This window comes from Candoia aspera, chromosome 1 (genome assembly GCF_035149785.1).
Source record: "Candoia aspera isolate rCanAsp1 chromosome 1, rCanAsp1.hap2, whole genome shotgun sequence".
NCBI classification, from domain to species: Eukaryota; Metazoa; Chordata; class Lepidosauria; order Squamata; family Boidae; genus Candoia; species Candoia aspera.
In genome coordinates, this window is record NC_086153.1 from 236,210,574 (window position 1) to 236,237,320 (window position 26,747).

General features: G+C 38.5%; 2 protein-coding genes across 3 annotated transcripts in view; both read right to left on the reverse strand.

The window, feature by feature from the left end:
* The window catches only part of SIGIRR (single Ig and TIR domain containing), a 43,380-nt gene extending 41,793 nt beyond the window's left edge, over nt 1–1,587 (reverse strand). Inside the window, exon 1 of one of the 2 annotated variants that reach the window (XM_063289242.1) lies at nt 1,447–1,587. In XM_063289242.1, the coding sequence (XP_063145312.1) occupies nt 1,447–1,546 (100 nt within the window). In that variant the 5' untranslated portion in view covers nt 1,547–1,587. The remainder of the gene's footprint in view (nt 1–1,446) is intronic. The other variant, XM_063289243.1, reaches the window with a different exon arrangement.
* Nucleotides 1,588–14,491: 12,904 nt separating this feature from the next.
* The window catches only part of ANO9 (anoctamin 9), a 51,771-nt gene continuing 39,515 nt past the window's right edge, over nt 14,492–26,747 (reverse strand). Inside the window, exons 18-24 of the mRNA XM_063289244.1 lie at nt 25,048–25,202; nt 23,732–23,884; nt 22,966–23,113; nt 19,962–20,078; nt 19,452–19,545; nt 18,460–18,572; nt 14,492–15,112 (exon numbers count right to left, since the gene is read on the reverse strand). Coding sequence (XP_063145314.1) covers nt 15,085–15,112; nt 18,460–18,572; nt 19,452–19,545; nt 19,962–20,078; nt 22,966–23,113; nt 23,732–23,884; nt 25,048–25,202 — 808 coding nt within the window. The 3' untranslated portion in view covers nt 14,492–15,084. The remainder of the gene's footprint in view (nt 15,113–18,459; nt 18,573–19,451; nt 19,546–19,961; nt 20,079–22,965; nt 23,114–23,731; nt 23,885–25,047; nt 25,203–26,747) is intronic.

Genomic DNA, 26,747 nt, shown 5'->3' on the forward strand with positions numbered 1-26,747 from the left:
TCCTGCTCTGACCAGAGATCATCCATAAGCGCAACCAATGCTGTTTCCATCCCTTATCCGTGCCTGAAACCCGACTGAAAAGGGTCCAGAAAATCTGTTTCATCCAGGATCCCCTGTAGCTGCAGCGCCACCACTTTCTCAACCACCTTCCCTAAAAAGGGGAGGTGGGAAACTAGATGAAAATTGTCCAGAATGGTAGGGTCCATTGATGGTTTCTTGAGGAGGGGGCACACCAGTGCCTCTTTAAAGGCCACTGGAAACACTCCCTCCCCCAAGGATGAATTCACCATCGCCTGGACCCACCCACCTGTCACCTCCTGAGCTGCCTTCACCAGCCAGGAGGGACAGGGATCTAGTTGGCAAGTGATGGTGTTTACAGATCCGAGAACACTGTCCACTTCCTCGGGCCCAACAGGATCAAACTGTTCCCAGATAACTGAGCAAGTATGATCCCCAGTCATCTCCCCAGACCCTGCACCATGCCTAGCGTCCAACTTGGAACGAATCCGAGCAATTTTATCCTCCAGATGCCAAGAAAACTCCTCAGCACGGCCCTGTAGATGGATTTCTAGATGCACCCTCCCTAAACGAGATCAGGTGATCTTGAACAGGGTCGTCAGGCGGCATTCTGCAGATGCAGTAAGAGCGGAGAAATGCTGACATTTCGCTGCTCTTACAGCCACAAGGTAGGCCTTAACAGCAGCTCTAGCTTGTATTCGGTCAAGTTCGGTCCCTGTCTTTCTCTGCACCCAATAAAAGAAACTTCATAGAAGAAGATAGGAAAAAGACGAGTCTTCCCAGGCAAGCAAAAGTAGAGAGAAGTCAGCCACATTAAGCATCAGTCCAGTCAGTATGAGGAACTTTGCAGGAAACTGGTAATATCTGCCAGGGGACAGCAACATTTCAGAAAACCTCAACAGCAAATGAATAACAATGTCCCTTATAAATTAGGCAACTCATAATAAAAAATCACTTCGAACAAAATGTCTCAGAGATCAAGAACAGTAACAGAAAAAAAAAAAAGAAAAATCCCCTAGTAGGAAGCTGGGAGACCACTATTCTTAGCTATGAGAACTAATGATAGAAATAGGCCTGTCAAAACAAAGTTCAAAATATGGCTGCGAGTACTAATGATAATTTTTCCAAAATATCGTTTTCTTTTCCAAACGAGATATCTACTATGTGTTCATAAAGGAAAGCATAGTTTTCTTTTCCAAAAGGAGATATCTACTATGTGTTCATAAAGGAGAGACAACTGGGTCAAATAATAAGAAATGTAAGAAAAGGAATCCCAATCAGGGCAAGTAACAAGGAGAGGGGGCAAAAATTAATCCGATGGCATTGCTTTATTATTAAAATCCAGGTTATTTATCCTTAAAACACAAATATAAGGATTCCTCTCCCCACCACCACCACAAGCACCACCGCCAGCAGCTGCCACCTTACCTTGAGAAATTGCCATTCTTTCCTGTCCACTCCCTCTGGCAAGGCAGAAAGTCAAGAGGACAAATGGCAAGGACCAAACTGAGAGCAATTTCACAGTCATTTTAGCTTATTCATGAAGAGCACCCTGCAAATTGGAGATCAGAGTGAGAAGCATTACCTTTTCAGAGCTTCCCCTCCACTTCTAGAGGCAGACAGGCATCTTCAAAAGGCCAAGAATTCTTATGTGCCCTTGCTGTACACTCCTTTATTGTAACAACTTTAATCACATGATTGGCCAACAGACCGGCTTCGCCAGTTAAGTATTCCCCTCTTTTTATGACCTCATATCCTTCTTTAACGATTTGTTCTCTTTCTCTGCCCCCAATCACAATCCTCCAAGCCTGCACTTCAGAGAGTCAGTACCTCCTACCTGTTATCATTGCTCCTCCCATATTTCCACCCGCATACGATTGGAAAATGAAACCTATTTTTTTCAAAAAACAATAAAAGCTACCCAACCTGTTGGCAGCAGCCAAGCATTTAGCTAGAAGTTTACTCAATAGCCATGAAGCAGGTTTCTCAAGAGCTCTGCAGCTGTGAAGACTGCAGCTTTGTAGCACTAAGCCAGCCAGTTTTCCTGAACCCTGGCAAGGATTATTCTGAAATGTTAACATAAAAAAAAAATAATCCCAGGGAATAAACTAGAAAACCCCAAGCAATTAACAAACAAAGACACTGAGATTTGCTTCTATGTAAGAGAAAACTTTGCAAAATAAGACCACAACTGCATTGTTATGTTACAATTAGTAAATAATATTATTGTGTCCAACAGTAATAGTACAGGCTGAATTATTCAGTCTATTCAAACTTCTTCTCCCCTCTCTTTTGCACGTACTATAATAAGCACATCTGTAAATTCAGAGCCCTGAGAAAGAGGGCTGTATGAGCAGCAGCTCAGTTTTGGAAGAAAACTAGTACGAAAGTGAAATTCTCTCACACAGAAGCTTTTACATTTCAAATACAATTTTGGAAAAACCAATAGACTCTGTTGTCTTGTATTCAGATTGTTACCTGGTTAAAATTGCCACATTATCTAAGCATACACAAAAGACAGCCATCACTCCTTAGTCACTACATGTAAATAACAATAAACTGTTTACTGTATTAAGGAATACCTTTTCTATGCTAAATGATATGTTAGAGAGCCAGAAAAAACTGATGGCATTTTCATTTCCAACTGAAAATCCAAAAATACTAATCCAGTGCTGTATCTGAGAATGTGCCCATCTGCTCAAAACAAGGGTTAAGGTGAGCAGAGTGCATCTTCGGGGAGGGGAAAGTAGAGGAAGCATTTTGGTTAAATGGTGCTTTGAAACAAGCTGCATTCTCATGGGAGCCATTTTGTAATGGGACAAGTTTTCCCACTAGCCATTTTGTTAGAGTAACTATGATATGCTGTCAAAATTCCAGCTATGCAAAACGAGCCCTAAAAGACTGAAGATCCTGATCCTCAGGTGAAGGTAGATCGTGCAAGTCTCAGTTGCACCAAGATTATATTTCAACAAATCCACTTGGTAACAGGCCAACCAATCAATAATGTCACAAAAAACTACAATAGCTTTTTGGAACACTTTGTACTCTAATGGCGAATAGCAGTTACAAAGTGTTTATTGTTCTTTCCTTTTCCTTCCTGATAATACTGTAATTCTGATTGTTAAACTAAGGGGAGGGGCTAGCTGCAGTTCCGCATTTTCAGTCTCGCTCTGACCTCAACGTTCTGCCTACCTCTCTCCTTCTCCTTGTCCAAAACTTTGTAAGCAAACCTGTACAGATTGTGTTCCCATAGTGTGCTAATCCATGGTTTATTAAGTATGCTCTATGGAATAAACCAACAATGGGCAGAATTATACACCATACTAACTAAGCCCATTATTTACAAACCACAAAGGTTGGGTTCAAATGATATGCTAAACCACAAATAAGGAAACTATATTTTGGTTTAGTATGACCCAAGTCACAGTCTTGTGTTTTCTATCTTCAGAACAATCTTTTTTCAGAATAGCCTTCCAGTTGAAAAGACATTTCATTTAATTATACATATCACACCAGTGCTTCAGCTCCTGCACTAGCTTTCTACTGGCTTCCAAGTACAATTCAAAGTGCTGGTTTTAGTCTATACAGCCCTACATGGCTTGACTTCAACATATCTGTGAGTACCTTCAGGAGAAAACTGCTCATGGTTCCCCACTACAGCCAAATGAGGGGGATCAAGGCTTGTGGACACTGTTTTAGGCTGGCTATACACACAATAGAACCGGCTCTTAGTGGAGCACCACATTTTCTTCTTCTATGAGCTTCTAAAAACTGAACTGCTTTGGAGGGCCTGTGGATGACTGAGCTGATGCTGATGAACAATTGATGATTTCCATTAGTATTCTATCTTGGTATATGATTTCACCATGGTTATTTTAGTGTATTATTAGTACATATATTTGTTGTGAACTGCTAAGAGTCTGGGTGATTATGGCAGGTACAAATCAAATAAATACATAAAATTACAGATGTTAAAAATGAACAGCTAGTGGTTTCTCCTACAAATGTCTGACTCAGCTGGATGGGAGAAAATAAAATGCAATTCCAAACTTCCCCTTTTCCTCCATCAGTTATTTACAACCTTTCTTCCTTCTGTGTGTCCTCACCTCTGTATCCTTTCTCCATTCCTAAGCCCTGCTATCCTTTGCTCTATGGATTGAACACACTACCAATGGCTGAATAGAAAGGGAAAAAAATTCTGAAGTGCAAATATTCAGAAGCCCTTTTATTATTCTTTTTATCAAGAAATAATTCAAAATATTAAAAATAAATGAGTCTGAACTCTTACTACAGTACTACCTACTAAGATTTAATAGGAATAACGGAGACCCGAGAGGGTATCTCCCATGACTGGAATATAGTAATAGACAGTTCATTCGAACAGAATAAAAAAAGAATAGAAAGGCAATTGCACTACAGGTAAAAGTAACCAACAAAAATCCAAATAAATTAACATGACAATATTGTAGAGAACATCTAGGCTAAAAAAAGCAGAATTACTTTTATTTATGTATGGTCATAGACCAAAAACATATACAGTTAAAATAACAAAGCATCCAACATAAGACCCACTTTGAAACAAAACTGAATTTTGTTTAGCTATAGCAACTTCTAACAGCAATAGCCATAGCACAAAATTTGGCTGCTTTTCTGGAAACTGCAGAATATTGATAATTTAGTAAGAAATGCACTGTTGTTAATTGAGGAGGTAAATTAGCTTCTAGACCTTCTGGCTAAAATCAAATACAGTATTAAGCAGGTGAAAAGGTGAAAGGTGAAAGGTCCCCTGTGCAAGCACCGAGTCATGTCTGACCCTTTGGGGGGACGCTCCTTTTGCGAGGTTTTCTTGGCAGACTATAGCGGGGTGGTTTGCCATTGCCTTCCCCAGAGGAATACATAAAACCAACACTGCTGTTAAAGTGTCCTATCATCTGTTCAACCAGGGAAATGAACTGTAGATTGTAGATCTTTCAGAAGCAAATAGGAATTGTAGATTTTAATTACCTTGATATCTGCTGGAAGGCAAACTCTGCCAAGATGTCTTTCCAGGAAATATCTTAACTTTTTTTGCTGACAACTTTCTCCCTCACTGGATGGAGAAAAATATCCTTCATTTGATCCTAACCAATACAGAAGAAAAAGCATCTTCTTTAGTTAGACAAAATGGAAGTAGCAGGATCACCAGCTATTGATTTTAAGAGAAACCAAACTGAGTGCAGTTGAATGCATATTATGGAGAAAGTAGATTTTACTAAATTTAGAACAATAATAAATATGATTCTATAATGAGAGAAGCTAATGGGAAAGAGCTTATGAATGATGGGAATTCCTCAAAAAGTATAATTACAAACAGACTAAATCAGTGAACAATATCAAAATGCCAAAGTTATTGATTTTAAGAGAAACCAAACTGAGTGTAGTTGAATGCATATTATGGAGAAAGTAGGCCCAAAGAGGTTTTTTTAAAAATCACATATAGATTATTAACTATAATTTTAGATCAATTTTTGTATAATTAAGCATTCAATTTCCAAGATATCCCAAAGAAAATAGGTAGAATCTTACTTGCATCATTTAGTTGGTTTTCCTAGTGATGAAGCATCATTCAGATATTACGGCTTCATTTGGAATACTCACTTGATAATGAACTAAATTCAAATGTAACAGGACAATTCCCACATAAAATGCCAGGTATCTGATATGATCACTGAACAATTCCTTTTTATTTTCGAAAGCTTTAGAACTCAATTGCCACAATGTACATTTATTATTTTTTGGTTGTATTTGGATTTTTAATCCTATGTTAGACTTCCAGAGTCACTGTTGTGAGATGGGCAGCCATATAAATTGATTACATACATAATTTAAAAAAACCCTCAAAAGCAGTAGTGCAGTTGTTTAACAAAAATTGAGAACACACCAATCTAAGTTAACAGTACTTAAGTGCTGTTTATTTCAATAAGAAATTAAGAGTTTTGTTGTAATCTTAAACACATATACTTAAGAGTTCAATCTTATGCATTGCAGTATGCTGTTAAAGAATGTAAGCACAAAGTCTATAAAGTCTTCTTTAAAAAACTGTTTGTAAGGAAGTATCACTGTAATCTGTTTAACCTGCTTTTATATAGGTGGCATAAGGATGTAATGCACTTTCCTTCTCTCCCACCCCACCAATAATTTGAATTCTTCATTGGTAAATATGACCACAATCCTATTCACATTAAAAATAAACTACCTTTTGCCAGTAAAACATACTTTGGAATAAGTGTTTTTAAGATTGCAGCTAACAACTATAATCCTATATATACTGATTTAGGAGCAAGCCTCAATGAACTGAGTGGGAACAATTTCCAAGCATTTTAGGAAATTATGCCTTGGTTAGGAACTCCTTCAAATTAAAGCAGATTACTGACTCAAACCCAGATTAAAGAAAAGACAAATCTCCTCCACTTAACTTCACTGGATAACAGGCTGAGAAGTGATGCTTATATATGAGGAGATAGATTCCAGTATATAGTATGATCATCATTAGTATATAACTAGACACAGATTATCCTCCATCTAAATTGTTTTGCTGGGGATTTTTTCCTACTACAAAAACAGATTAATCTTTATTGGAGACAGCAATTTCAATATCACTCAGTTTGCCAGATTTATTTTGTTCTGCTGAGGCCCACACAAAAGAGTGGGGCTCTCTTTCCTTCTCCCAAAGGGATTGCCTAATCCCCACTCCTGAAATCCTACATTTTTGTCTTGCAAAGCAACAAATGGTTGAGCCGTGCCTACTGGGCCAGAGAAAAAGCATGGGCCAGAGAAAAAGCATCAGACATGATACTTCAATTCATGGAAGGGAACACCAACCTCTTTCAAGCAGTTTATTCTACCATGTACCAAAGGTAACCTCTTGCTCTCCGAAGCCAATACTATGAGTTGCTGATTCAGGGAGGAGTCTTCATTATCTTCTCGGTTGCCAGGGGAAACCCTGCCCTGCAGTCAGGTAGGTCATGGGGCGGTTCCTCACACCTTTCTTGACAAAGCTTTCTGGGTAATGTAGTTCGGCTGTTTCACAGAGGTAGAAATTCTTTGCCAGGAAGAGCTACGGCTCCTAGCATGCGCTGGTCATGCACACCTGAATAAGGTAAATGTTCTGTATTTACTTAGACTGTATCACACAGGCGACAGAAGTGATAGCGAGAACCTGGTATCAGTCTAAATTGTTGCTCGTTCGAGTTTTAATCCTTTGCTTGGTTTCCCGAGAGTAAGATTTAATTCAGTGTGACTTTTTTCAGAGTAAATATATATGGGGTTAAATTAAAGCAACGGGAGTGAGCTTAGAAAGATTCATTTAGAGCAGATACATAGAATAGTTTTATTGAAGGATCCGTTTGCGCTGTTCCCTCTCAGCACGTGTGAAGGGCAAGATTTGACTACCATTTATTCTGGGACTCCAGTCCTAGGGATGCAAGGACCATTTCTAATTTCTATAATTGTCAGTAACAGCCATGTGCTACTAGATGGAAGCATGTGCTTTGAAATGTCCTTGCATTAACATTGCCAATCAATACTAGTTTAATAGTAAAGGAAATGTTCCTGCTTAAATATTTAACAACCTATAGAGTAAGGAAAACTGCCCAACATTGTAAGAACATTTTCATATCGTTTGGGTCTCTGGTACTTTTATCTCTTCAAAAGAAATATGGGGAGCGGGTGAATAGGACCTGGCCTTCTCCTTTTTGTTGTAGGTTTTGATGTAAATTGAACTTTGAAATAATGGAAGATGCTGTTAGAGCTGGGACAGAAATATATTGGAGCTTCATGAGGTGCACTTCCATAATCTAGTTACTGTATAACCTTGGCACGAGCCCTCCTGAACATGTTTTATTAAAACCAGACCACTAAATGGCCTGTCAGTAGAATGCCCACAGCAAGGGCAGAATTCACTGTAGAAACAGTCTAGCCTTCCCCAATATATTGCTTCCAGATGAGAATGCTAACATGCCTCTTAAACTCATTGTGAGAAATAAAAATTGACCAAAGCAAGCTTTTTGTATTACAGCTTTGTATGCCAGAAGTACTGTCAGAATGGAAGTTGCCAACTTTGGCCAAGGAGGAATATTTAGACTACCTTGTTTTGGGGACAAATTGAATTTATGGCAATCTCCAAAGAGAGAGGAGGTCTTGCTTGGGAGGGAAGGAAAGTTAGAAGTGGGCTCAGGATTGCCATCCATTTTACCTGAATATTCAGTTTATTTAGAAATATATTCAGCATCTTACCTTACCTTATTTTCAAAAGAAATTAAGATTGGAAAACTGCCCTGGGAGGTTTTGCTCAAGGAACAACGGTGTGCAAAACCTATCTATAGCATTATAGGCATCTTTGGGTGTTAATTTGTTAAACATTCTAAAATGCTGAAGTGTTAAGCTATTTGACACTGACAATCATATACAAATTAAATGTACTGGAGACCATACCTCAAATAACTAATGAGAGATAAGCAAACTGTTACTTCTGGCTTTTAGAGAATCATGACAGTGATAGCTACTTTGAGACAGAAAGCGCTGAAAGTATTCAAGTAAAAAATGGAATAGGACATATTAGACAAGCTTCAGAATCAGTATTAACGATGTCTGTAATTTCATTTTTCTGCTTCTACAGTCCAAACATAAATTAATGTAGTTTATGCTAATGAGTCCGTCAAACTAATCCTAAATACAAGGAAAATTTAGCGCAATAGTAAAAACGTCCTCCAAAATAAACCACTTGTTTTTGGGTACGTTGCCAGCACACATAAAACATGAGGAAGCACAAAGTAGTGACTGTTCTTGCATGGCAATTCAGTTGCAGGTGCCAGGATGTTCCTTCTGCTAAATGTGCACTAATAAAAATTCTATCTGTATTAGATGGACCCTTTAATAGAAGTTGCCATACTAAAGTAGACGTGATTAGGTTGAACCTCCGTTCCATTCATTCAATACAGACTGGAATTCAGACTCTGAATATTAAGTACTATACTGCTAATGCCGGCTGTCACCCCCTCAATATAAAATTGAGAAGGAAGGTAAGTGGTGTGAAAGCCAGAGTACTGAGGTCTACTACAGTAGGTTAGAAAAGAACACATTTTGACATATTGTTTTGTAATTATTAACCCATTTTCAAGGGGGAATACCTCACCTCTTGGAAGATTTGACTTTTTATAATTTATACTATATATACTTAGTCACAATGGTAGATTGAGGAATTACTGTTTATAACTTTTTATTTTATAGTTTTAAGTCTACCTCTTTTGCTGTTTGAGGTGCTAATTTTAAGCACCCAATAAAAAACAAACTATATACTGTATATAAAAAAGACAGGGATGAGATTCAGAAGTTATTAGCGCAGTTCAGTTATTATTTGACGTTAATAATAAATAAGCCTTGTCTTTTTCAGAATTTCAGAGAGAAACATTGCTGCATTTGATCTAGGAGCATATTCTACATGTGCTATGGGTTGTGAAATTCAGAACAGGTTCACTGCTGCTCTCTGGTCAAAAAATCCTCAAAAAAGGTGTGTCTTATGGCCAATTTTGAATTTTCTGTACAATTCCCATTTCTCCCTGGACTGGCCCTACAATTAGGCAGGGTACTTGGCCCTTTGCAAACCATTGCCAGAGCTATAAATACAGGACTATTCTTCTAAAACTATGGTTAGTGAACTCTGAAATAACAGAGAAGAAAGCATGAGATTAAACTTGGCTTCTTCTGTTATGGGAACACAAAACCTTCCTTTTGTGTAGGCTTTTATCAAATCAAACAAAAGATAGCACTGAATTTATTATCTGCAATACTTGTCTCAAGCTTTTATTTAACTGTATTTTGGTGGAGTATTCTATTCTGTGGTTGGTTTTCATAGTTATTAGCCATTTTGTGTGATATCCAAGCACTTAGAAGTCTTTCAATTAAGACTTAGAAGTCAATCAATTACTGTTTTATAGCTTTTCCAAACTAAAATATTTTTTACAAGATCAACATCCTTTAGATAAATGCAAGGCATGTGACTTTACATATTAAATGACATCACATCTTAAGTCAAATGAATTTGGGTGAGCAGGCTTTAATTCATTCATATTATCTATACTCCCCTTAGAAATTATCCTCTAGAAATTTTGAACATTTGAATAGCTATGTGATAACTCCCCATCGTGATATTGTACATTGTCTTGTAGTTGTAATTCAAAGATATTTAGCTTTCCAAAGCTGATATAATATTCTATTTTTTTGTGATCACTTTCCACTTAGGTGCCAAGGAATCTCAGCATCTCTGCTACCTTCACAGAGGACACAGGGACACATTTTAGCACATTTAGTACAAACTAGAACCAGTACTGGAACTGGTCCAAGCACTGAACATCCTTCTATAGCTATGTATTACAGAGAATATTGCTATGAATATTTTAAGATAATAAAACAATAATGGTATGGATTACCAAATATATATCCTATTCTTCAAGTTAACATTTCCAGCATGATTTCTGACATTCCATGCAAATATATTAAACATACAAGAATGCTGCAGATAATAGCTACAGAAAGAATTCAGATCTAAGAATCTTAAAACGATGTTTCAGGATCTTGTTGAAAATTAAAAGGGTTTTGCCTAATACCTGAGGACAGCAATATGGGCATTAGGCAAGTCTCTACTGATACAGCATTCTTTCAAAAAGCTTCTGTCACTACCCACTGTATCTCAGCAGTGACTTTGCCATTTAAAAACTTATGTGGAGGTGTGCAAATCATTACTTACTCTGGTCCCCAAGTATACTGATATGGCATTAAACAGTCAACACTAGCATTTAAATCAAAGACTGGAAACAGTTTTGCATAGATTCCCCCTTTCAACTTTAAATCTGAAGGCAGGGTAAAACATGTAAATTATTATAAGAGTCTTGAAGACTGAAAAGCTATCTAAGTAATCTTTAGTGAGTATCCTTTTTAAAAAAAAATATATCCTGGAAGATTGTTTGAAAACTTCCAGAAATATTGTATTTGGTTGGCACATAATTTTATCTTACCTCCTTTAATATGTAACAGGTATGTGACATTTGACAACTGACAATCTTAGAGGGGTTTTTTTACACTGGCTTCTGATTTTAAAATATTTAAAGTTTAAAATCTTAACGGGTGTTCAAATTTATACTTAGTTTTAAAAAAATACTCATTAAAATGGCAAGGTTAAATTGGAAAATCCACTAATGTTTAAATATAAATGAGAGTTTAATCCATAATAATGTTAGGAACAATTAGCAAAAATTCCTCAGGGCTTCCTGTTTTGTTTAGAAAAGCAGAACTACCCCAACTGTGATAAAATACAGTGATAAAGTCTGGTATGTAATGCAATTCACTGATTTTAAACAAACATGTTTAACACGAGTAATAGTATGAGCGACTATTTCTTTAATAACGTTCCCTTTTTAAAAACTGATTATGTACCATCAAGTTGGTATCCACCTTCAGTGACCATAGATAGATTTCCTCCATGATGACCTGTCCTAGCCTGGCAGTTACGTCTTCCAATGGTGCACCCATAACCACTGTAACCGAGTCCATCCAGCTTGCTCCTGGTCGTCCTCTTCTTCTCTTTCCTTCCACCTTTCCCAGCATTAGAACCTTCTCCAGAGAGCTCGGTCTTTGTATTAATGTGTCCAAAGTAGGATAATTTGAGCCTGGTCATTTGTGCTTCAAGTGAGAACTCTGGTTTAATTTTTCCATGATCCATGTTTGTTTTCTTGTCTGTCCACAGTTTTCTCCAACACCAAATTTTAAAGCATCAGTACTTTTTCTATTGTGCTTCTTCAAAGTCCAATTTTCACTTCTATATATTGTCACAGGAAATGCCATTGCCTGCATTATCTTTGTACATATAGACACATCACACTGTACACTGATCTTTGTACATATAGACACATCACAGCATTGAATATTATTTCCAAGGCCTTCATAGCTACTCTGCCAAACCAACATAGCTACTCTGCCAAACCAACAAGTATAGTGTTTACCATACAGAGAATATGAAGATTTATGAGTATTTATGAGTATTGTGCAGGGAAATATTACTAAGTTTTTCCTGACATGTACACCTAAAACCGTCTTCATTCTCTTAAAAAAGCTTCTACTAGCCTAAAATAAGATACATTTGAAGGGAGGGAACTGGGAGAAATAAAATTAAATTTCACAAGCTCTGAAGAAAATATCCATGCAATAAAAAGAGCAAAATGCCAAGTTTCCTGTTCATCAGTAACTGTATTGAGAGGGGTTGGAAATCTGTGGTTATCCAGATTCCAAATGGAAGCCATATGTAAAGAGCCAGAGGTTTCCCACTCCTCATTTATGACTGTAGTGGGCATCTTCCTTTCTTTCTTTCCAAATGCAGCGTATGGAAGTTCTTAGTCCTTTTGAGGGGATAAGGTCATAATGGGGTTTTGTGTGAAGTTTAAAAGCTAATGTAAGTGCCTTAACTTCTGCAAGGCTTAGAGAAACCATTTTTTCCCTTGAACACCACCTCAGACAAATACAGAAAAGGCTCCAAAATATTTAGCCTTGTTTAGTGTGGTAACATCACAGCAAGCAGGGCACAAAGTCATAATGCAACCTCTAGGCCAAAAAAAGTTTACCCAGCTCTAAAATACAGGATTACTTGTTAAATCTATCCAACTAAAAGAAAGCTTCAAAGTTTTCATTTTTATTTCTTAAAAGTTTATTGTATAAAATATTATTTTAATCAAAATGACATATTGCACAAAATCTTAATTATTCTTCTTAAAAGTCTTGTTTTAAACAAGTTGCAAAGCACAAGGTCAGAAAAACAGGAATTTCAAATTGAATTAAACTTCTTGGTCAAATAATCCACCGAGCCATAGCTATGTTCTTCATTTTATCCTTAAGACTCATAACTTTTCAAAGAACATCCTTGAACAAAATGTTTTCAGAATTAAGGCCTAAGTTTAATTTGCAATCAGATTTAGAATTTGTCAGAACATTAAACTTTGGAGCAAGATGCTTGCCATCTGTTCTAAACTCATGAGAGTTCAGTACTTGGCTGTTATTTGGTCTTTGTATGATCTTTTGAACCTAAAGTCCAAATTGTAAATGACTTCAGGAGCCAGAGAATATAATTGTGATCACTGAAATCAATAATTAAATTCCTTATAAGGAGTGAGAATTTGGCTCAGACTGGGAAAAAAAAAGCTGTACCCGAACAGCTTACAGTCTGATTGTGATACAAGTAACTTAATGCAGACAGATAAAATTCACAGATAGTGAAACATAAGACAATCTGGATTAAAGGATTATAGTAGCAGGATATTACCTGCATATTGACTTCAATGTTTATTTAGTTGTTTTACTCATCTATACACTACAAAGGAATTAATTGGAATTTAAGTCCATAAGATAAACAACAATGATAAGGTTTGGGTACCTTTTGGTTTTCAGCATTATTAGACACTTGATTGGAAGGAAAACATAAGAGGATATAAAAATCAGAATCAGTTCAGCAACTGCAGCTCATCTCACACATCACACAGGTTCCAACAAGCTACATTCCTAATAGGTCCTCTTTTTTATACGTATTAATGTTACTAGAGTTCTTATCTTTGCTATATCCAGCTTTTATGTAAATATACCTTTCTGGGATAAACAGGATTCTCTAAAATGACTGAATTAAATTAATTTATCTTTATAACAATATACATGATTTCTGGATTAGGCAGAACTGCTGTTTATATATTAGGTTCCAAAATCACTTGCATGAAGAATCTCTACTGACCCAAACTGTAAATGAAAAAGTGTAGATAATATAGAAAAAAACCCTCACAAAATAACTGGAATAAGAGCATCTCCCCAACAGATCATTGGAATGTATAGTGGGATCAGGAGTTATGTACAACCTAGACAAGATCTTACAATGTATGTATTAAAGGTAAAGGTTTCCCTTGACATTAAGTCCAGTCGTGTCCGACTCTAGGGGGCGGTGCACATCTCCATTTCAAAGCCGAAGAGCCGGCGTTTGTCCGTAGACACTTCCGTGGTCATGTGGCCGGCATGACTAAACGGAACGCCATTACCTGCCCACCGAAGTGGTACCTATTAATCTACTCACATTTGCATGTTTTCGAACTGCTAGGTTGGCAGGAGCTGGGACTAGCAACGGGAGCTCACCCCATCATGCGGATTCGAACCGCCGACCTTCCGATCAGCAAGCTCGGCAGCTCAGCGGTTTAACCCGCAGCGCCACCGCATCCCATAATGTATGTATTAGATCTTAATAAATCCCCCCATCATTTTTAATGGTAAATTGGATCACCCTTAAAAACTGACATACAAGAAACCTGTTCCTATATTAAAATTGCATGCAAAGGGAAAATGATCCAGGAATGACAATTATAGTACAGACAAGAGACATGTTGAAATGTTTCTCTATTAGCTTTCCTAAATTTAAAGAGCAGTTTGGGATTATTTGTAAGGAGGGAAGACTGGCTGTACTACACATTAGTGTCTTTGGCTAAGGACTCTGTTACACAAACAGTATATTTTTACCCTAACCAAGGAGCATCAGCAAATAAAGAATATAAGCTACTGATATTCTACATGAACTGAGAGACTGTTCAGGTATTACCTATAGTACTGGCTTATTGGCCTGAGTTACTGAGGTATGCAGCATGTTTGTTTAGATGTTAGCATGACAGCAGAAGTCACAAATGATTTACTGACTGCAGCTTCTTACAGAAGAATATGGAACATTTGAAAATGCTTCTAGCCCTTCTGCAATGCAGTATTACATTGACCATGTCATGTGGTACTGTTTGCTTTGTCACCTGGCATTGTTTTCCTTACCTGGTCTAATTTCACCTAAAAACACTGACATTTCAAAGCAACCATACCACCCAAAGCTATTTCGGTGAAGAGGTATGAAGTCCAAGAACAGTGTAAGTAATAGACCAAGCAGGGCTGCAGGTTTCTGCTGGCGTCTTCAAAGCATATAGCACCATTTTGCTAGTTTCTATTCCTGTGATATATCCACCGTTTTTACTATACTTCTGTGGAATTGTCCATTGCTCTGAAATATAGAGAAATAGTTTTTATAACTTCAGTTACATTCAGCAGCCTTTGAATTACATATAATTCTATAAAACAATTGAGACTCTAAGGAGGTATGGTCATGATTATACTTGGGTAGGAAATCTTAGGAGACTTTTGTACGTCACTCAGATTTTTTACAGGATATTTGAATGAATGTGAGTATGGTATGGAAGTTGGAACTTCAAAATATTTAAAATAGTGTTTGAAATATGGACATCACCCTACCAGACAGTACATGAGGTTCAACTTGTTTTCCCATGGTCTTCTATGGCTTGGCACCCACCCAGGTGCTTACAGGACCACCTTCTCCAATTAGAAATGGCGTGTCCAATATGCTTTTTCCAGGAAAAAATATTGATGGTTCCCTTTCATGAAGTGAGGGAGCCTGAGGTCAGGACATGCTGTTTTTCCGTAGTGGCTCCAATTCTGTGGAACAGCCTTCACCTGGAAGCTAGATTAACCTGTACACCACATATGTTCTAATATCATTATGCACTGTTGTTGTTGTACTTAACTGTTGGGAGACCTTGGAAATTATGGCAGTATATACATTCGAAAATAAATGGGTGCCTCCTATATGTTCCGTGAGACACACTGTGATATGTTATAGACCAGTTATACACCAAAATCATAATCCCTCCCCAGGAAGGAAGGAAGGATTATATATTTTTTCTATATGTAGAAACAGACACAAATCCTGTACAATGCTTAGTTTTCTTATTTTATTAATCTAGAATAACCAATTCTAGCCGCAATCCTGAAAATTCTCTTTCCCCATCCTTCTGACATTCTTCATGAATGTGTCCATATTTTATTTTATTTATTATCCCACCTTTATTATTTTTATAAATAACTCAAGGCAGTGAACATACCTAATACACCTTCCTCCTACTGTTTTCCCCACAACAACCCTGTGAGGTGAGTTGGGCTGAGAGAGAGACTGGCCCAAAGTCACCCTAAAGCAGGACTAGAACAGTCTCCTGGTTTCTAGCCCAGCACTTTAACCACTAGACCAAATTGGCATATGACACACTTGTGTATGTATGTACATTCATGTATGTATTATGTTTGTTATATATACCTCTTAGAAGCTGCACTCCATCCAGGGATAGGAGTAGGACAATAGCATTATATTAACTGAATTAAGAACTAGCAATTAAAATTAATTGCAATGTTAAATAATTTATTCCAGTTACATAATTCATTAATTCCCATCTGCATATACCTATCATTTCTTACATAGGCAAATTCATGCATGTATACACACACTCCCCTACCTCTATCCAGCACAAACAGCAAAAAAGAAAAGAGAAAAAACATGGGATAGGGATGAGGGAAGAGGAAAGGGAGGGGAGGTGAACTCTGTATAGAGATGAGGTAAGAGGAAGAAGTAACAAGGCAGGGAAAGTGGAGGGGGACAGAAAAGGGCTAACTGGGCAAACAGACTCTCCCAAGCAACAGCTAATCATTTGGCTAATCTTCAAAGACATCTGGACTTTGATGTATGGGGTCTACAGCCATTTGCATCTCTAGAAGCTACATGTATCTCTTAATCATTCCTTTGTATTCAACAGCTTCTGCTATTCTTATCAGAGAATGCAAGATACACACACACACAGAGTGTCCAATTCACAAATCAAGATTTACTCCTATCCATAAATACTTTCAGGGCCATTGTCAAAGCTTGGTATAACTAGGCAACTGCTAAGGCTCATCCTCCTTCTCTTTAGTATGGCTTTCTGCTTTTAAGCGTGCCTTCCCTTTCCCCCTTGAGGAGAAGGAGGAGGAGGAGGAACTGCTGTCACTTGAACTCTCCTGCCAGAAATTTGCTGGTCAAATTAATAATTAGCTGTGATAAAGAGACAGAGCTGCAGTTGCTGATGGCGTTTATGAGATGGGAGGCTTGCTGAGAGTGTACTGATTTTATTGAAAACGTTATTGTCTGCTGCTAAGATAAAACATTTTCAGTGTGGTTTCCAGAATAACAATGAATAGACACCAAGATCTATTTAAGGAAAAAACAACAACAACTAAGTCTGCTTCCTCAAAGTTGCAAGCTATCATCTCCATTACCAAAACTGGGACTTCTTTGGTCCCATTACAAGCTCAACTCTGTTCAGTTTTGCAAAACAGAACAGACAATAATTAAAAGCTGAAGTGCACAATCATAGGGCTTGGGATCACATGCAGCCCTTGAAAACCTTGGATAAGTCCCTCAGAAACCTTCCAAATCTGTCAGGAACAACATTTGTAAAATGTAAGAATAGTGTAGTGAAGTTACTTAATAATAACCAGGGTGAAATCATCTTCATTGATTTCTATTCTAATTAAGTCTAAACAAAATGAAATCAGGATTAATTTTTGCCCTGCCCATTCCTTTTTGGAATGTAGCTTCCAAGGTGCTTTTCAAAAGTCAGGTATAGCTCTCAGCCCAGAAAAAAATTGAACTTCTTATCTAAAAAGCAAGTGATGGTTTTAATTCTGGAAGTAGTTGCTCATTGCCTCACATTATGCAAGCTCAAAAGTATCCATTAACTAGCATGACGAAATGCTAATCCCATCTGCCTTTACAACTGAAGCAATCACATCCATAAATGTGCATGAATACAACTGATTTGATTCATACAACAGCAAGGAAGCTATTTACAGTGGGATTTTCCCAGTTCAAACTATTGAAGTTTATATTGTATTCCCAGGACTGTACCCAGGAGGCATTCAACCATATGAAAAAGCTCCACTAGAAATTGAGCAGAGGCAATGATCATAAAGGAGTGCAACTTCATTGCAGAGTAAGAATGAAAATGGATTCTGATCTGAGTTGGATTGCATTTGAAAATCTAGAGAAAGGACTGGCTCCTCAAGCGCTTACTTGCGTTATCAAGGCCATTCCTTGCTTGGTTCTTTTGTCATTTGCCTCACTTGCCAATGCCCAGTGAGACAGACAGACCGCAGCCATAAATTCCATGGTTCTATCTGTTCTGTTCAAAAAGGGCAGATGGCTAAAGGGTGTCAACAGTGCACAGCATCAACACTCAGGGCTCACAAGAACTCCAAGGGCCAAAGCAGCAGAGTTTTTACTGTAGTAATGCTAATCCTGGTCTTTGCCAGTGTATTTCTGAAAAGATTCTCAGGGAATAAACTTCTTTACGATCGAGTATTTGCTGCTCTTACACATCTTTAGCAAAGCAAGATGTTCCAATAGCAGAGCAAAGAAGGAGATATATACATTTGGAAAATACAAATGTCCCCAGTTGTCATCTGGCAGTCTTGGTATCCCTTGCTCTGTCTTTGGGAGTTTTGTACTTGATATAAAGTAACACTTACCTGAGCTTTAGCAACAGCTTCCTACGTTTTTCTTTCAGATTCCCATTTTTAACCTTTCTGGGGTCATCAGGTACAAGCCATGCTGCAATTAGTTTAATGCAAAGAACCACATGCTGGAAAAAGATCATAGAATTATTCATCTCTAATGCTAAATAGATCTGGCCTCTTGAATACCTGGCAGATAACAAGAGATTCCTATTTGCATACAGATTTGGAGCTTTGTGGGGGGAAATTGCAAAGGTTCTGACATAAGCAACTTGGTCAACGGAATATTTTGACAGGTCAGTTTCTCTGGTCAGGCTGCTGTATTCCATCCTGATTTGTCTGCCGCAGTATAACGTCCTAGTTCCTGAGGATAATCTCCTCCTGCTATGGAACTGTTAAAAGGTGGATATTTGTAGATAGATTTCAACCAATAATCAGTTATGATGGGGCAACTGGCTTGATCTGGATTTGGACAGGAACTTCAATCACACTTGGCTGAAGGAGACAAATGCTCTCAGTGTGGTATGTCCTGCCGAGCTACAGACCATTAAGGCAGGCTGCACTCGCTCTGGACGTTCACACTGGGAGCTGTGTGCCACAACAGGTAAGACCACAGTCCAAATCCACTGCTTGGATGCAGATGCTGATGCCCTTCCCCCACAACTCACCCCTCTCTCGTTTGCTCTCTGTCATGCTCCATTCTTACTCTTACACATACTCCATTCTACTTCTCTTTCACACACACGGAAAGACAGCACAATGCCTGTGAAGGAAGGGACCCTTTTTCACATAATGAAAAGTGGTAGGGCTTGAGGAGAGGCCAGGGGGCCAGATGGGAAAGCCCTACAGACACAGGTTGCCTTTTGGAAGAGAGTTTTGCACATCTGTCTTCAACAGTATTCTTCAGTGGTTATTCATGCTCACAAGTGGTTTCACCTGAAACTAACCCTGTAGGCTTTGCTGTCTAAATAAGACTATCTCCATGCTTTCGCAAGCCAAATACTTACCTCAAATACAAATAGAAAGGCAAAACGTGCAGCAAATATATACCAAAACTCAGTAGAATGACTGTAGTCATCACTGTTCCTGTAGTTTGGGTACCTGGAGAAGTGGACAGAAACAGGTAAACTTCGCAATTTATTCTGCCCCCACCCCTAAGCCTTCTTCACATATTTTTTTCTCTGCTTTAAAATTGCTATTTTTGCTTCAGTGGGTAAAACAAATGCTCTTAGAATGCCAATGTAAAGTTTGCTTTAATATTGTTTATTTTAATGTAATTTATTGCTTAACTTCTAAAGAGCCTTGAGCATACTGGCAAAACAGAAGTAGCATGAAATAAATCCTGGTGTGTATATGTGCAAAATATGTTTCTGTAAAAAACAGTTCTGCCTTTAGAGTGCTGAACACAAATTAGAGAAAAGGAGGAGGCATACGTTCAAAAATATTATTTGGCCTGGTGGTGTAGTTTCTGTTTTGAAGCTGAGAGCACAGGAACACTGATAGGCATTAGCCAGTACCTGCAGTGGGTTATCTTATTCCCCATTGGGTCCTTAAGGTCCGCCGGATTCACAGTATGTTCAAAGTGCTGGACGTTGAACACTGAAAGGCTGTGGTTGATATAACCTGTCAAACAGCTATGGAAGCACAATGAAGCAACTATCAGTGTATAATACTAGAGTTTTGCAGGTTGTAACACTTAATTTTGGATCAGGAGAGAGATTGATTGATTGATTGATTTCTACCTCCTTTCTGTTCATTCTAACATTCAAGGTAACTTAACAATCAAAAATACAAAGTCACAAAGTAAGTTTAATACAATTAAAATCAAAATCTGTCATTTAAATAACAAAAGTTTGGTGAGCCACACAGGAGAAGACCCTTTCCACATAGCTGATAAGCTGAGCTTCTGGCAGCAGGAAATCTTCCAAAAGATCTCTCCGCTGATCTAAATAGCTGGTCAGATGGGCTTATGGTGGGAGAGGCGGTCCTGCAGATAATCAGGCCCTAAGCCATTTAGACCTTTAAAGTTCAACAGCAATACCTCAAATTGTGTCCTGTAGGCAACTGGAAGCCCATACAAATCTTTCAGTACATGCATCATATGATGTCTGCACCTTGTACTGATCAGCAGCATTTTGTTCCTGCTGTATTTTGTTCTAATTGCAATTTCAATCACTTTTCAAGGGTAGCTCCATGTATAGCACACTGTAGCAGTTGAGACAGTTTGTAACCAAGATATGGCTCAGGAAGAGTCTCTAATTGTGCAAACCTAATGCTTGCTACAGCTGCCACCTACATATCCAGTTGATGATTGTCGTGCATTCCCAAGCTGCAAACCTGCTGTTTCTAGGGACTGCAACCCCATCCAGAAGTTTCACTTTAATACCTGGATCCATATTTTTCTTTACTAACAGCACTTCCTGCCTGGATTTGAATTAAGCTTGTTGTCCGTCATCCAGCCCATTAATACATTTAGGCAATGTACTGGTTGCTTCCTTGGTGTTAGAAGGGAAGGAGCAATAGAGCTTGGTGTTATTGGTGTACTGATGGCATCTCACTCCAAAGCTCTAACGGCCTCCCCCAGCAGTTTTATGTTGATATTACATAAAACAGGAGACAACATAGAACTCTGGAGAAGACCATAAGTCAGTGACTTGGCTGTTGAAAATTCTTGTAGCACCATCTTTTGGACATGTCCCAAGAGGAAGGACTGGATCCATTGCAAAACAATGGCCCCAAGATCCAACCCTGCCAGAAGTCCCAGAAGCATACCATGATTACAGTATCAAAAGCTGCTGAGAGGTCCAGGAGAACTAGCATATTGGTACTCCTCTACATTTACCTAAGTGGTATACCAAGGTGACCAAAACAGCCTCAGTACCATGTCCCAAATGAAACCTTGATTGAAATTAATCCAGAAAATCAGTTTCATTCAGATGCAGAAAGTGAATCCACCACTTTCTCAATCACCTTGCCAAAAAATGGAATATTTGATACTGGTCTATAATTAGAAAGAACTTCTGGGTGAAGAAAGGACTTTGTCAGTAAAGGTCTTATAGTTGCTTCCTTTAACCATGCAGGAATTAATCTTATGCTCAAGGAGATATTTATCACCTTCCTTAACCATGTGGCCAGTCTCAACCTGGCCATCTTAGTCAACCAGAAAAGGAAAGGCTCGAGCAAGCACATAGTGGCCCTCATCTCACCTCACACTCTGTCCATATCCTCAGGTCCAAGCTGAAAACAATCCATATGAACCTGACAAGCAGTAGCCAAGATAACCTTCCATTACCTGCCCCAATACTGAAGTCCAAATTGAGGCAAATCTAATCAACTCTGTCTGCAAAGAATGATAAAAAGTGCCCCCATTGAACCTCTGAGTGTTCTGCCCCCCCCACTCCACATCATTGAAGAGGAGATTCTGCACAGTATCAAAAAGCATCACCAGTCTGTTCTGTGCAGAACAGAGTCCAAGAAGTAAGTCCTCTTTTCTGTACCCGCTGCCATGGAATGAGATTTCAAATGGTCCTGAAAGAAGACCCCATTCCATGCATAGTCCTATTCATCACAAGATAGATTTACTCATTATCTTAATTCTTTTGAAGTTCCTATTAGCAACACTGATAAATATGCCATGCTTCAGATTTCCAATTGCAAGTTAAAATGTCTTGCCTAATACTGTAAAATGTCTGGCCTGTTACTATATTTTCATTATTATATGAAACATGGAAGAAACTTCATGTGTATGCCTCTGGATTAAGTTAGAAAGCACTTAAAAGTTACTGGGTTCTTTGATGTTCCAACATGGGAGATACTTTTCCTCAATGCAATACTTTTGGTTACAGGGCATACATGTAGTATGATTAAATGAAGGCCACCAATAATGGGATAGTGCTGGATTTTTTCCTGTGAGGAAGAGTCAGAAAGATATTGATTCTCTCTCACATATTTCATAAAATGTGCCACTCTTTTAAAGGCCATTTTAATTTCCTTTTCTGTGCTTTTCAAGCATTGCCCTATTTGACTAATTCTAATTTTTTTTCTTCATTTTAATCTACTTACCTTTTTATTTCTTCCTTCCATAACCATACATGACGACACTTGATAGAGAGTCTAACACCAAGAGGCCACATCCATGTGACACTCTGAACAACAAGCTATTCAACTACATTTTAGATTGCTGAGTAGTGGGAATCCAGCCTATGTGGTTCAACGTATCATGTGAATCAAGGTCACTGAACTGAATTAATCACAATTATTTACCATAGATAAACATGTCATGCAAACATTGCCAGAGAAGCAACAGGGCCCACTACAAATACAAGGTCACTAATCCTTGCAAACACACAAAGTCCTTGAAACCCAGTTATATTCCGATGATGATGATGATGATCCGTATATTTTATCCCACTAGCCTTAAACTTAGTGAAAAGTTAAGAAAAATGTATCTATTTAAAGAAAAAAACCAATAAACTATACATTATGCTTAACAGCCATGTTAGGATTTCAGATAATACTAACTCAATGCCAGTATAGTTCTTCTGCTTGCATGGGCTGAATGTATATTTGTACATCTGCATGGGGATGAAATCTGAGGTGATGGCAATAACTAGGCCATTGCCAATGACAGCCAGTATACCAATTGCTTCTAGGATATAGTACCAGATACCTGCAAAAGGAAAGAAAAACAAAAGAGATATTGTCTTAGTCAATATGGGGAAGAAGAAGACTTTTCCATAACTGTAATCAATCTTTATCCCTGCTCTCACAGGGAAGAATAGTCCTTTTCCTGCAAACTGCTTTGAATACAGAATGTTTGTGGAAAATATAGAATATAAATGAACCATGGTCTGTAAAGTATTAATTGGAGTAATAAGGATTGATTTCTAGTACTTTGAGAGAAAAAGAAATGTGGAAGAATGCAGTGACCTGTGTGTTAGAGAGAACATTGGGAACACAGTATAACCACTTTCATTCTCCAACTAGCATCTAACTGGTTTTCTCTGTTGGATCTTCTTGCTATGGCCAAACCCACCTAAATCTAGACTTGGGAGGCTGCGCTTCAGTGTTTTTAGTGAGAAGCCTTGAGGTTGATATATTCCTTTTGACCTCAAAGACTATCAAAGCAGCTGACTCAATCCCAAGATTCTAACACCTTGCTTAAAAGCAGCTGCATCGAAAGAACACTTGGTAAAACCTTATCACAGTAAAATTGCTGTTTTGAGACATCAAACAGGCCTATCCAGTAGGCTGAGAAAAAAAAAATTCTCTTTGACCCTCATCTTACCAATGCTGTTAGCTTTCTTGGGCACCATTCGCTTCTTCAGTTTCACCATTTTGATAGCATCCAACCGAATTTCAATCAGGTTATTGACAAAGGCCAGAAATGGTGCAAGGGGGAAAGCGGCCACAAAAATAGTGGTGAAACTGTACTGGATCACTAAGGATATAAACAAGAGGTAGAAAAAAGGCAGCAAATTAAAGAACATAAGCTTTCAATTACTAAATTTGCTGGGCAAGAAGGGACATGTATATCCTAGTCCAAGAGCTTGCAGGTGACAGCACAGTGATGTCCACTCCTTTTCCAAAGAAAACGTTATCTGTCATCAAAAAAACCTTATGGGAGCTCTAGTTCAGAATGCTGGAGCTTTATGAATGACAATGCAAGAGAGAGAGACCCAAGGCAAGAACTGCTGTTGTTGCAGTGGCTGTGTGGCTTCTGCAGTTCTGGAAGGGTATTGCACAGAAGGGTCCAAAGTGGCCCTGTGCATAAGGATTAGCATCCTGGAAGGTTGAACTTCCATGTCTTTAACCACAACAACTCAACTCAGAGAATGTTCATCAATATTCAACATGCTGTTAAAAAATGTCACAAAATGAACAGTAGATGGAACTGTTTCCTAGTGTAAAAAATCTACAAAATCAACCTTCAGGATATAACAATTGCTATAATTGCCTAAAATGAGGAAGTGAGCATAGTAACCTGAAAGCACTTTAAGAAAAATCTCAAAAATAATGAGGAGATAAAAGACTTTACATGAAGATTCAAATTAACCAGAAGTGGGTGTCAATTACACAAAAGAACTGTAAAGCGGCTAAACACAGTTACCAGAATTGGCAGGCATGAATAGAATATTACATGCAATTGGCAAATCAGGAGAATTTGTCAGAATTTAGCTCTTCTTGAAATAACAGTAATCTGTGCCATTCAGAAATTTAGCATTTCAGGTTCTGTCAGCCTCAGCTAAGTTTGCCCCATGGCAAAAGAGTTGGGAAATTAGAATCCAAAACTGTTGGAAAGTTTCCATTGCTTTTCTTAACTGCTCTGGGCATACACAAATTGGGTTCAGAAATTAACATTCTCACTGTGATCAAGACCATATTTCTTTGAAAGAACTGGTGGTAAGAGGAATTGAAGGCAATGCAACAATATAGCTATAGTATTCCATTCTCAATGTTTCTCAAAACTATCATGTAGTCTGGACTGACAAAACAGCCAGCACTCTAACCCTGGTGGGACCACCATGGCAGGTTGCTGAATTCCCTCTTTGCTGAGCCTTATAGTTCAGCATCCTGTGAGCCTTTCCACTGAACTTCACTTACTCATATCCATATATTCATCACACAAAGTGAAGACATCGACTTCATTGAGCTGATAGTTCCATAGCCATTCCTCCTTGCACAGGTCCTGGGACGTCTGCTCCATATTAATCCTTTGGGGCTTTCTGCACAGCAGACGGTACTTGTAGGTTATCCAGCTGAAGGGGCAAACATGTAACATTAAGGAAGGTGAATTCAAAAGAAGACACCTGTGGACTGTCAACACGCTCATGAATATCCACTCTTAAAGATGCAAACAGCAGGCATAATACACCCTTCCCGCAACCTGATGCCTTCCCCAAATGTGGGACCACAACTCTCCCATCTTCCAAAATGCTCAGCTAATGAAGTTGCCTTTCCTTTTCACATTTCTTTGATAGTTAGTATTTTTTCATAAAGGCTTAGAACATCTGCACTCTGAACACTTCATAGATCTGTCTCCAAATAGTCATTTGAATGCTTCTGCAAAGAGAACAGTTCTTCATAGGCTTGATTCACGTTGGAGGTAACACTTCTGTTCCCTTAGTATTTATTTATTTTAATTTATATAGCCACCCATCTCACTTACATGGCTCTGGGTGGCTCACAGGTTAAAACAGCAAAAACAAATTCATATAAATAAAATTTAAAACAATTAAAACAATGAACCAGAAACATTAAAGAAAGGATGGCAGAGTGCCAACCTACAGTGCACAGACAACACAGCTATCTTGCAGGCCCCCCATGTCCACAGGATCCCCAGGCTTGATGGCACAGTTAGGTTGGAGCCAATTTAACCCCGGGGGTGATATTCCGGAGAGTGGGTGCCACAGCAGAAAAAACTCCCCTCCTGGGTCCCATCAGATGGAACTCCTTTGTAGACGGGACCCGCAACATGCCTCTTCTGTATAAGGTAGGAACTCTTGGGAAACAACTGGCTGTGTTCCAACTAAGAAGTGAGGCTATTTCTAGAAACCTGCTTCTCTATATATGAGGTGGGCAATCACCAGACCATGAACCACTTGTGGTCCTCAACGTCCCAGAGAAATTTCAGTTGCCAGCTGAAATCTGACAACATACTTCCAATCAAACTGCATTGGAAGAATAAAGAAATCAGATGGATTAAGTTCCAGATAGGCTTAATGCACCTTTACACTGCAAAGCAAACAAAGACTAGGCCTACTCCCTCAAAGTAATCCAAAGCCTGCAGAAAGCAGCAGCCCTGTACATCACCATTATGTCATTGTGCTGCCCTCTGGCTGCTGAAAAAAAAAGTTTTTTAAAAAGTGCAGAAGCTGCCTGATATAATGCCAGGAATATCTGTGATATGATGATGACTGCAGTTTATAAGATCAAGATGCCCTTAAATAGGATTCCCACAATGAAGCAAATTGTTGCAAACATGTGTAGTAGCCCTTAAGCACAGGCATGCCCTCACTCCCCGCCTCCAAGTGCTTATGTAGAGCTGCCATGTGTGTGCATGGGAGCAGAATCACAGCAGTAAAACGGAAAAGAGAGAACAGAATGTTATTATTCCACAGTCCCCAACTCCAAGAGAGCATCCTTCATGTAATGGTTCTCCAACTGTTTCATTTAAAAATGCAGACAACATATGTCACAGGCAGAGAGCCAGACCGAAGAAAAGAATTCCATCGCAGGACGTCCGATCCAGTTTGATGATTTAAGCATATGGGCTGCACCACATCTTCCAAAAGAAGAGAAGC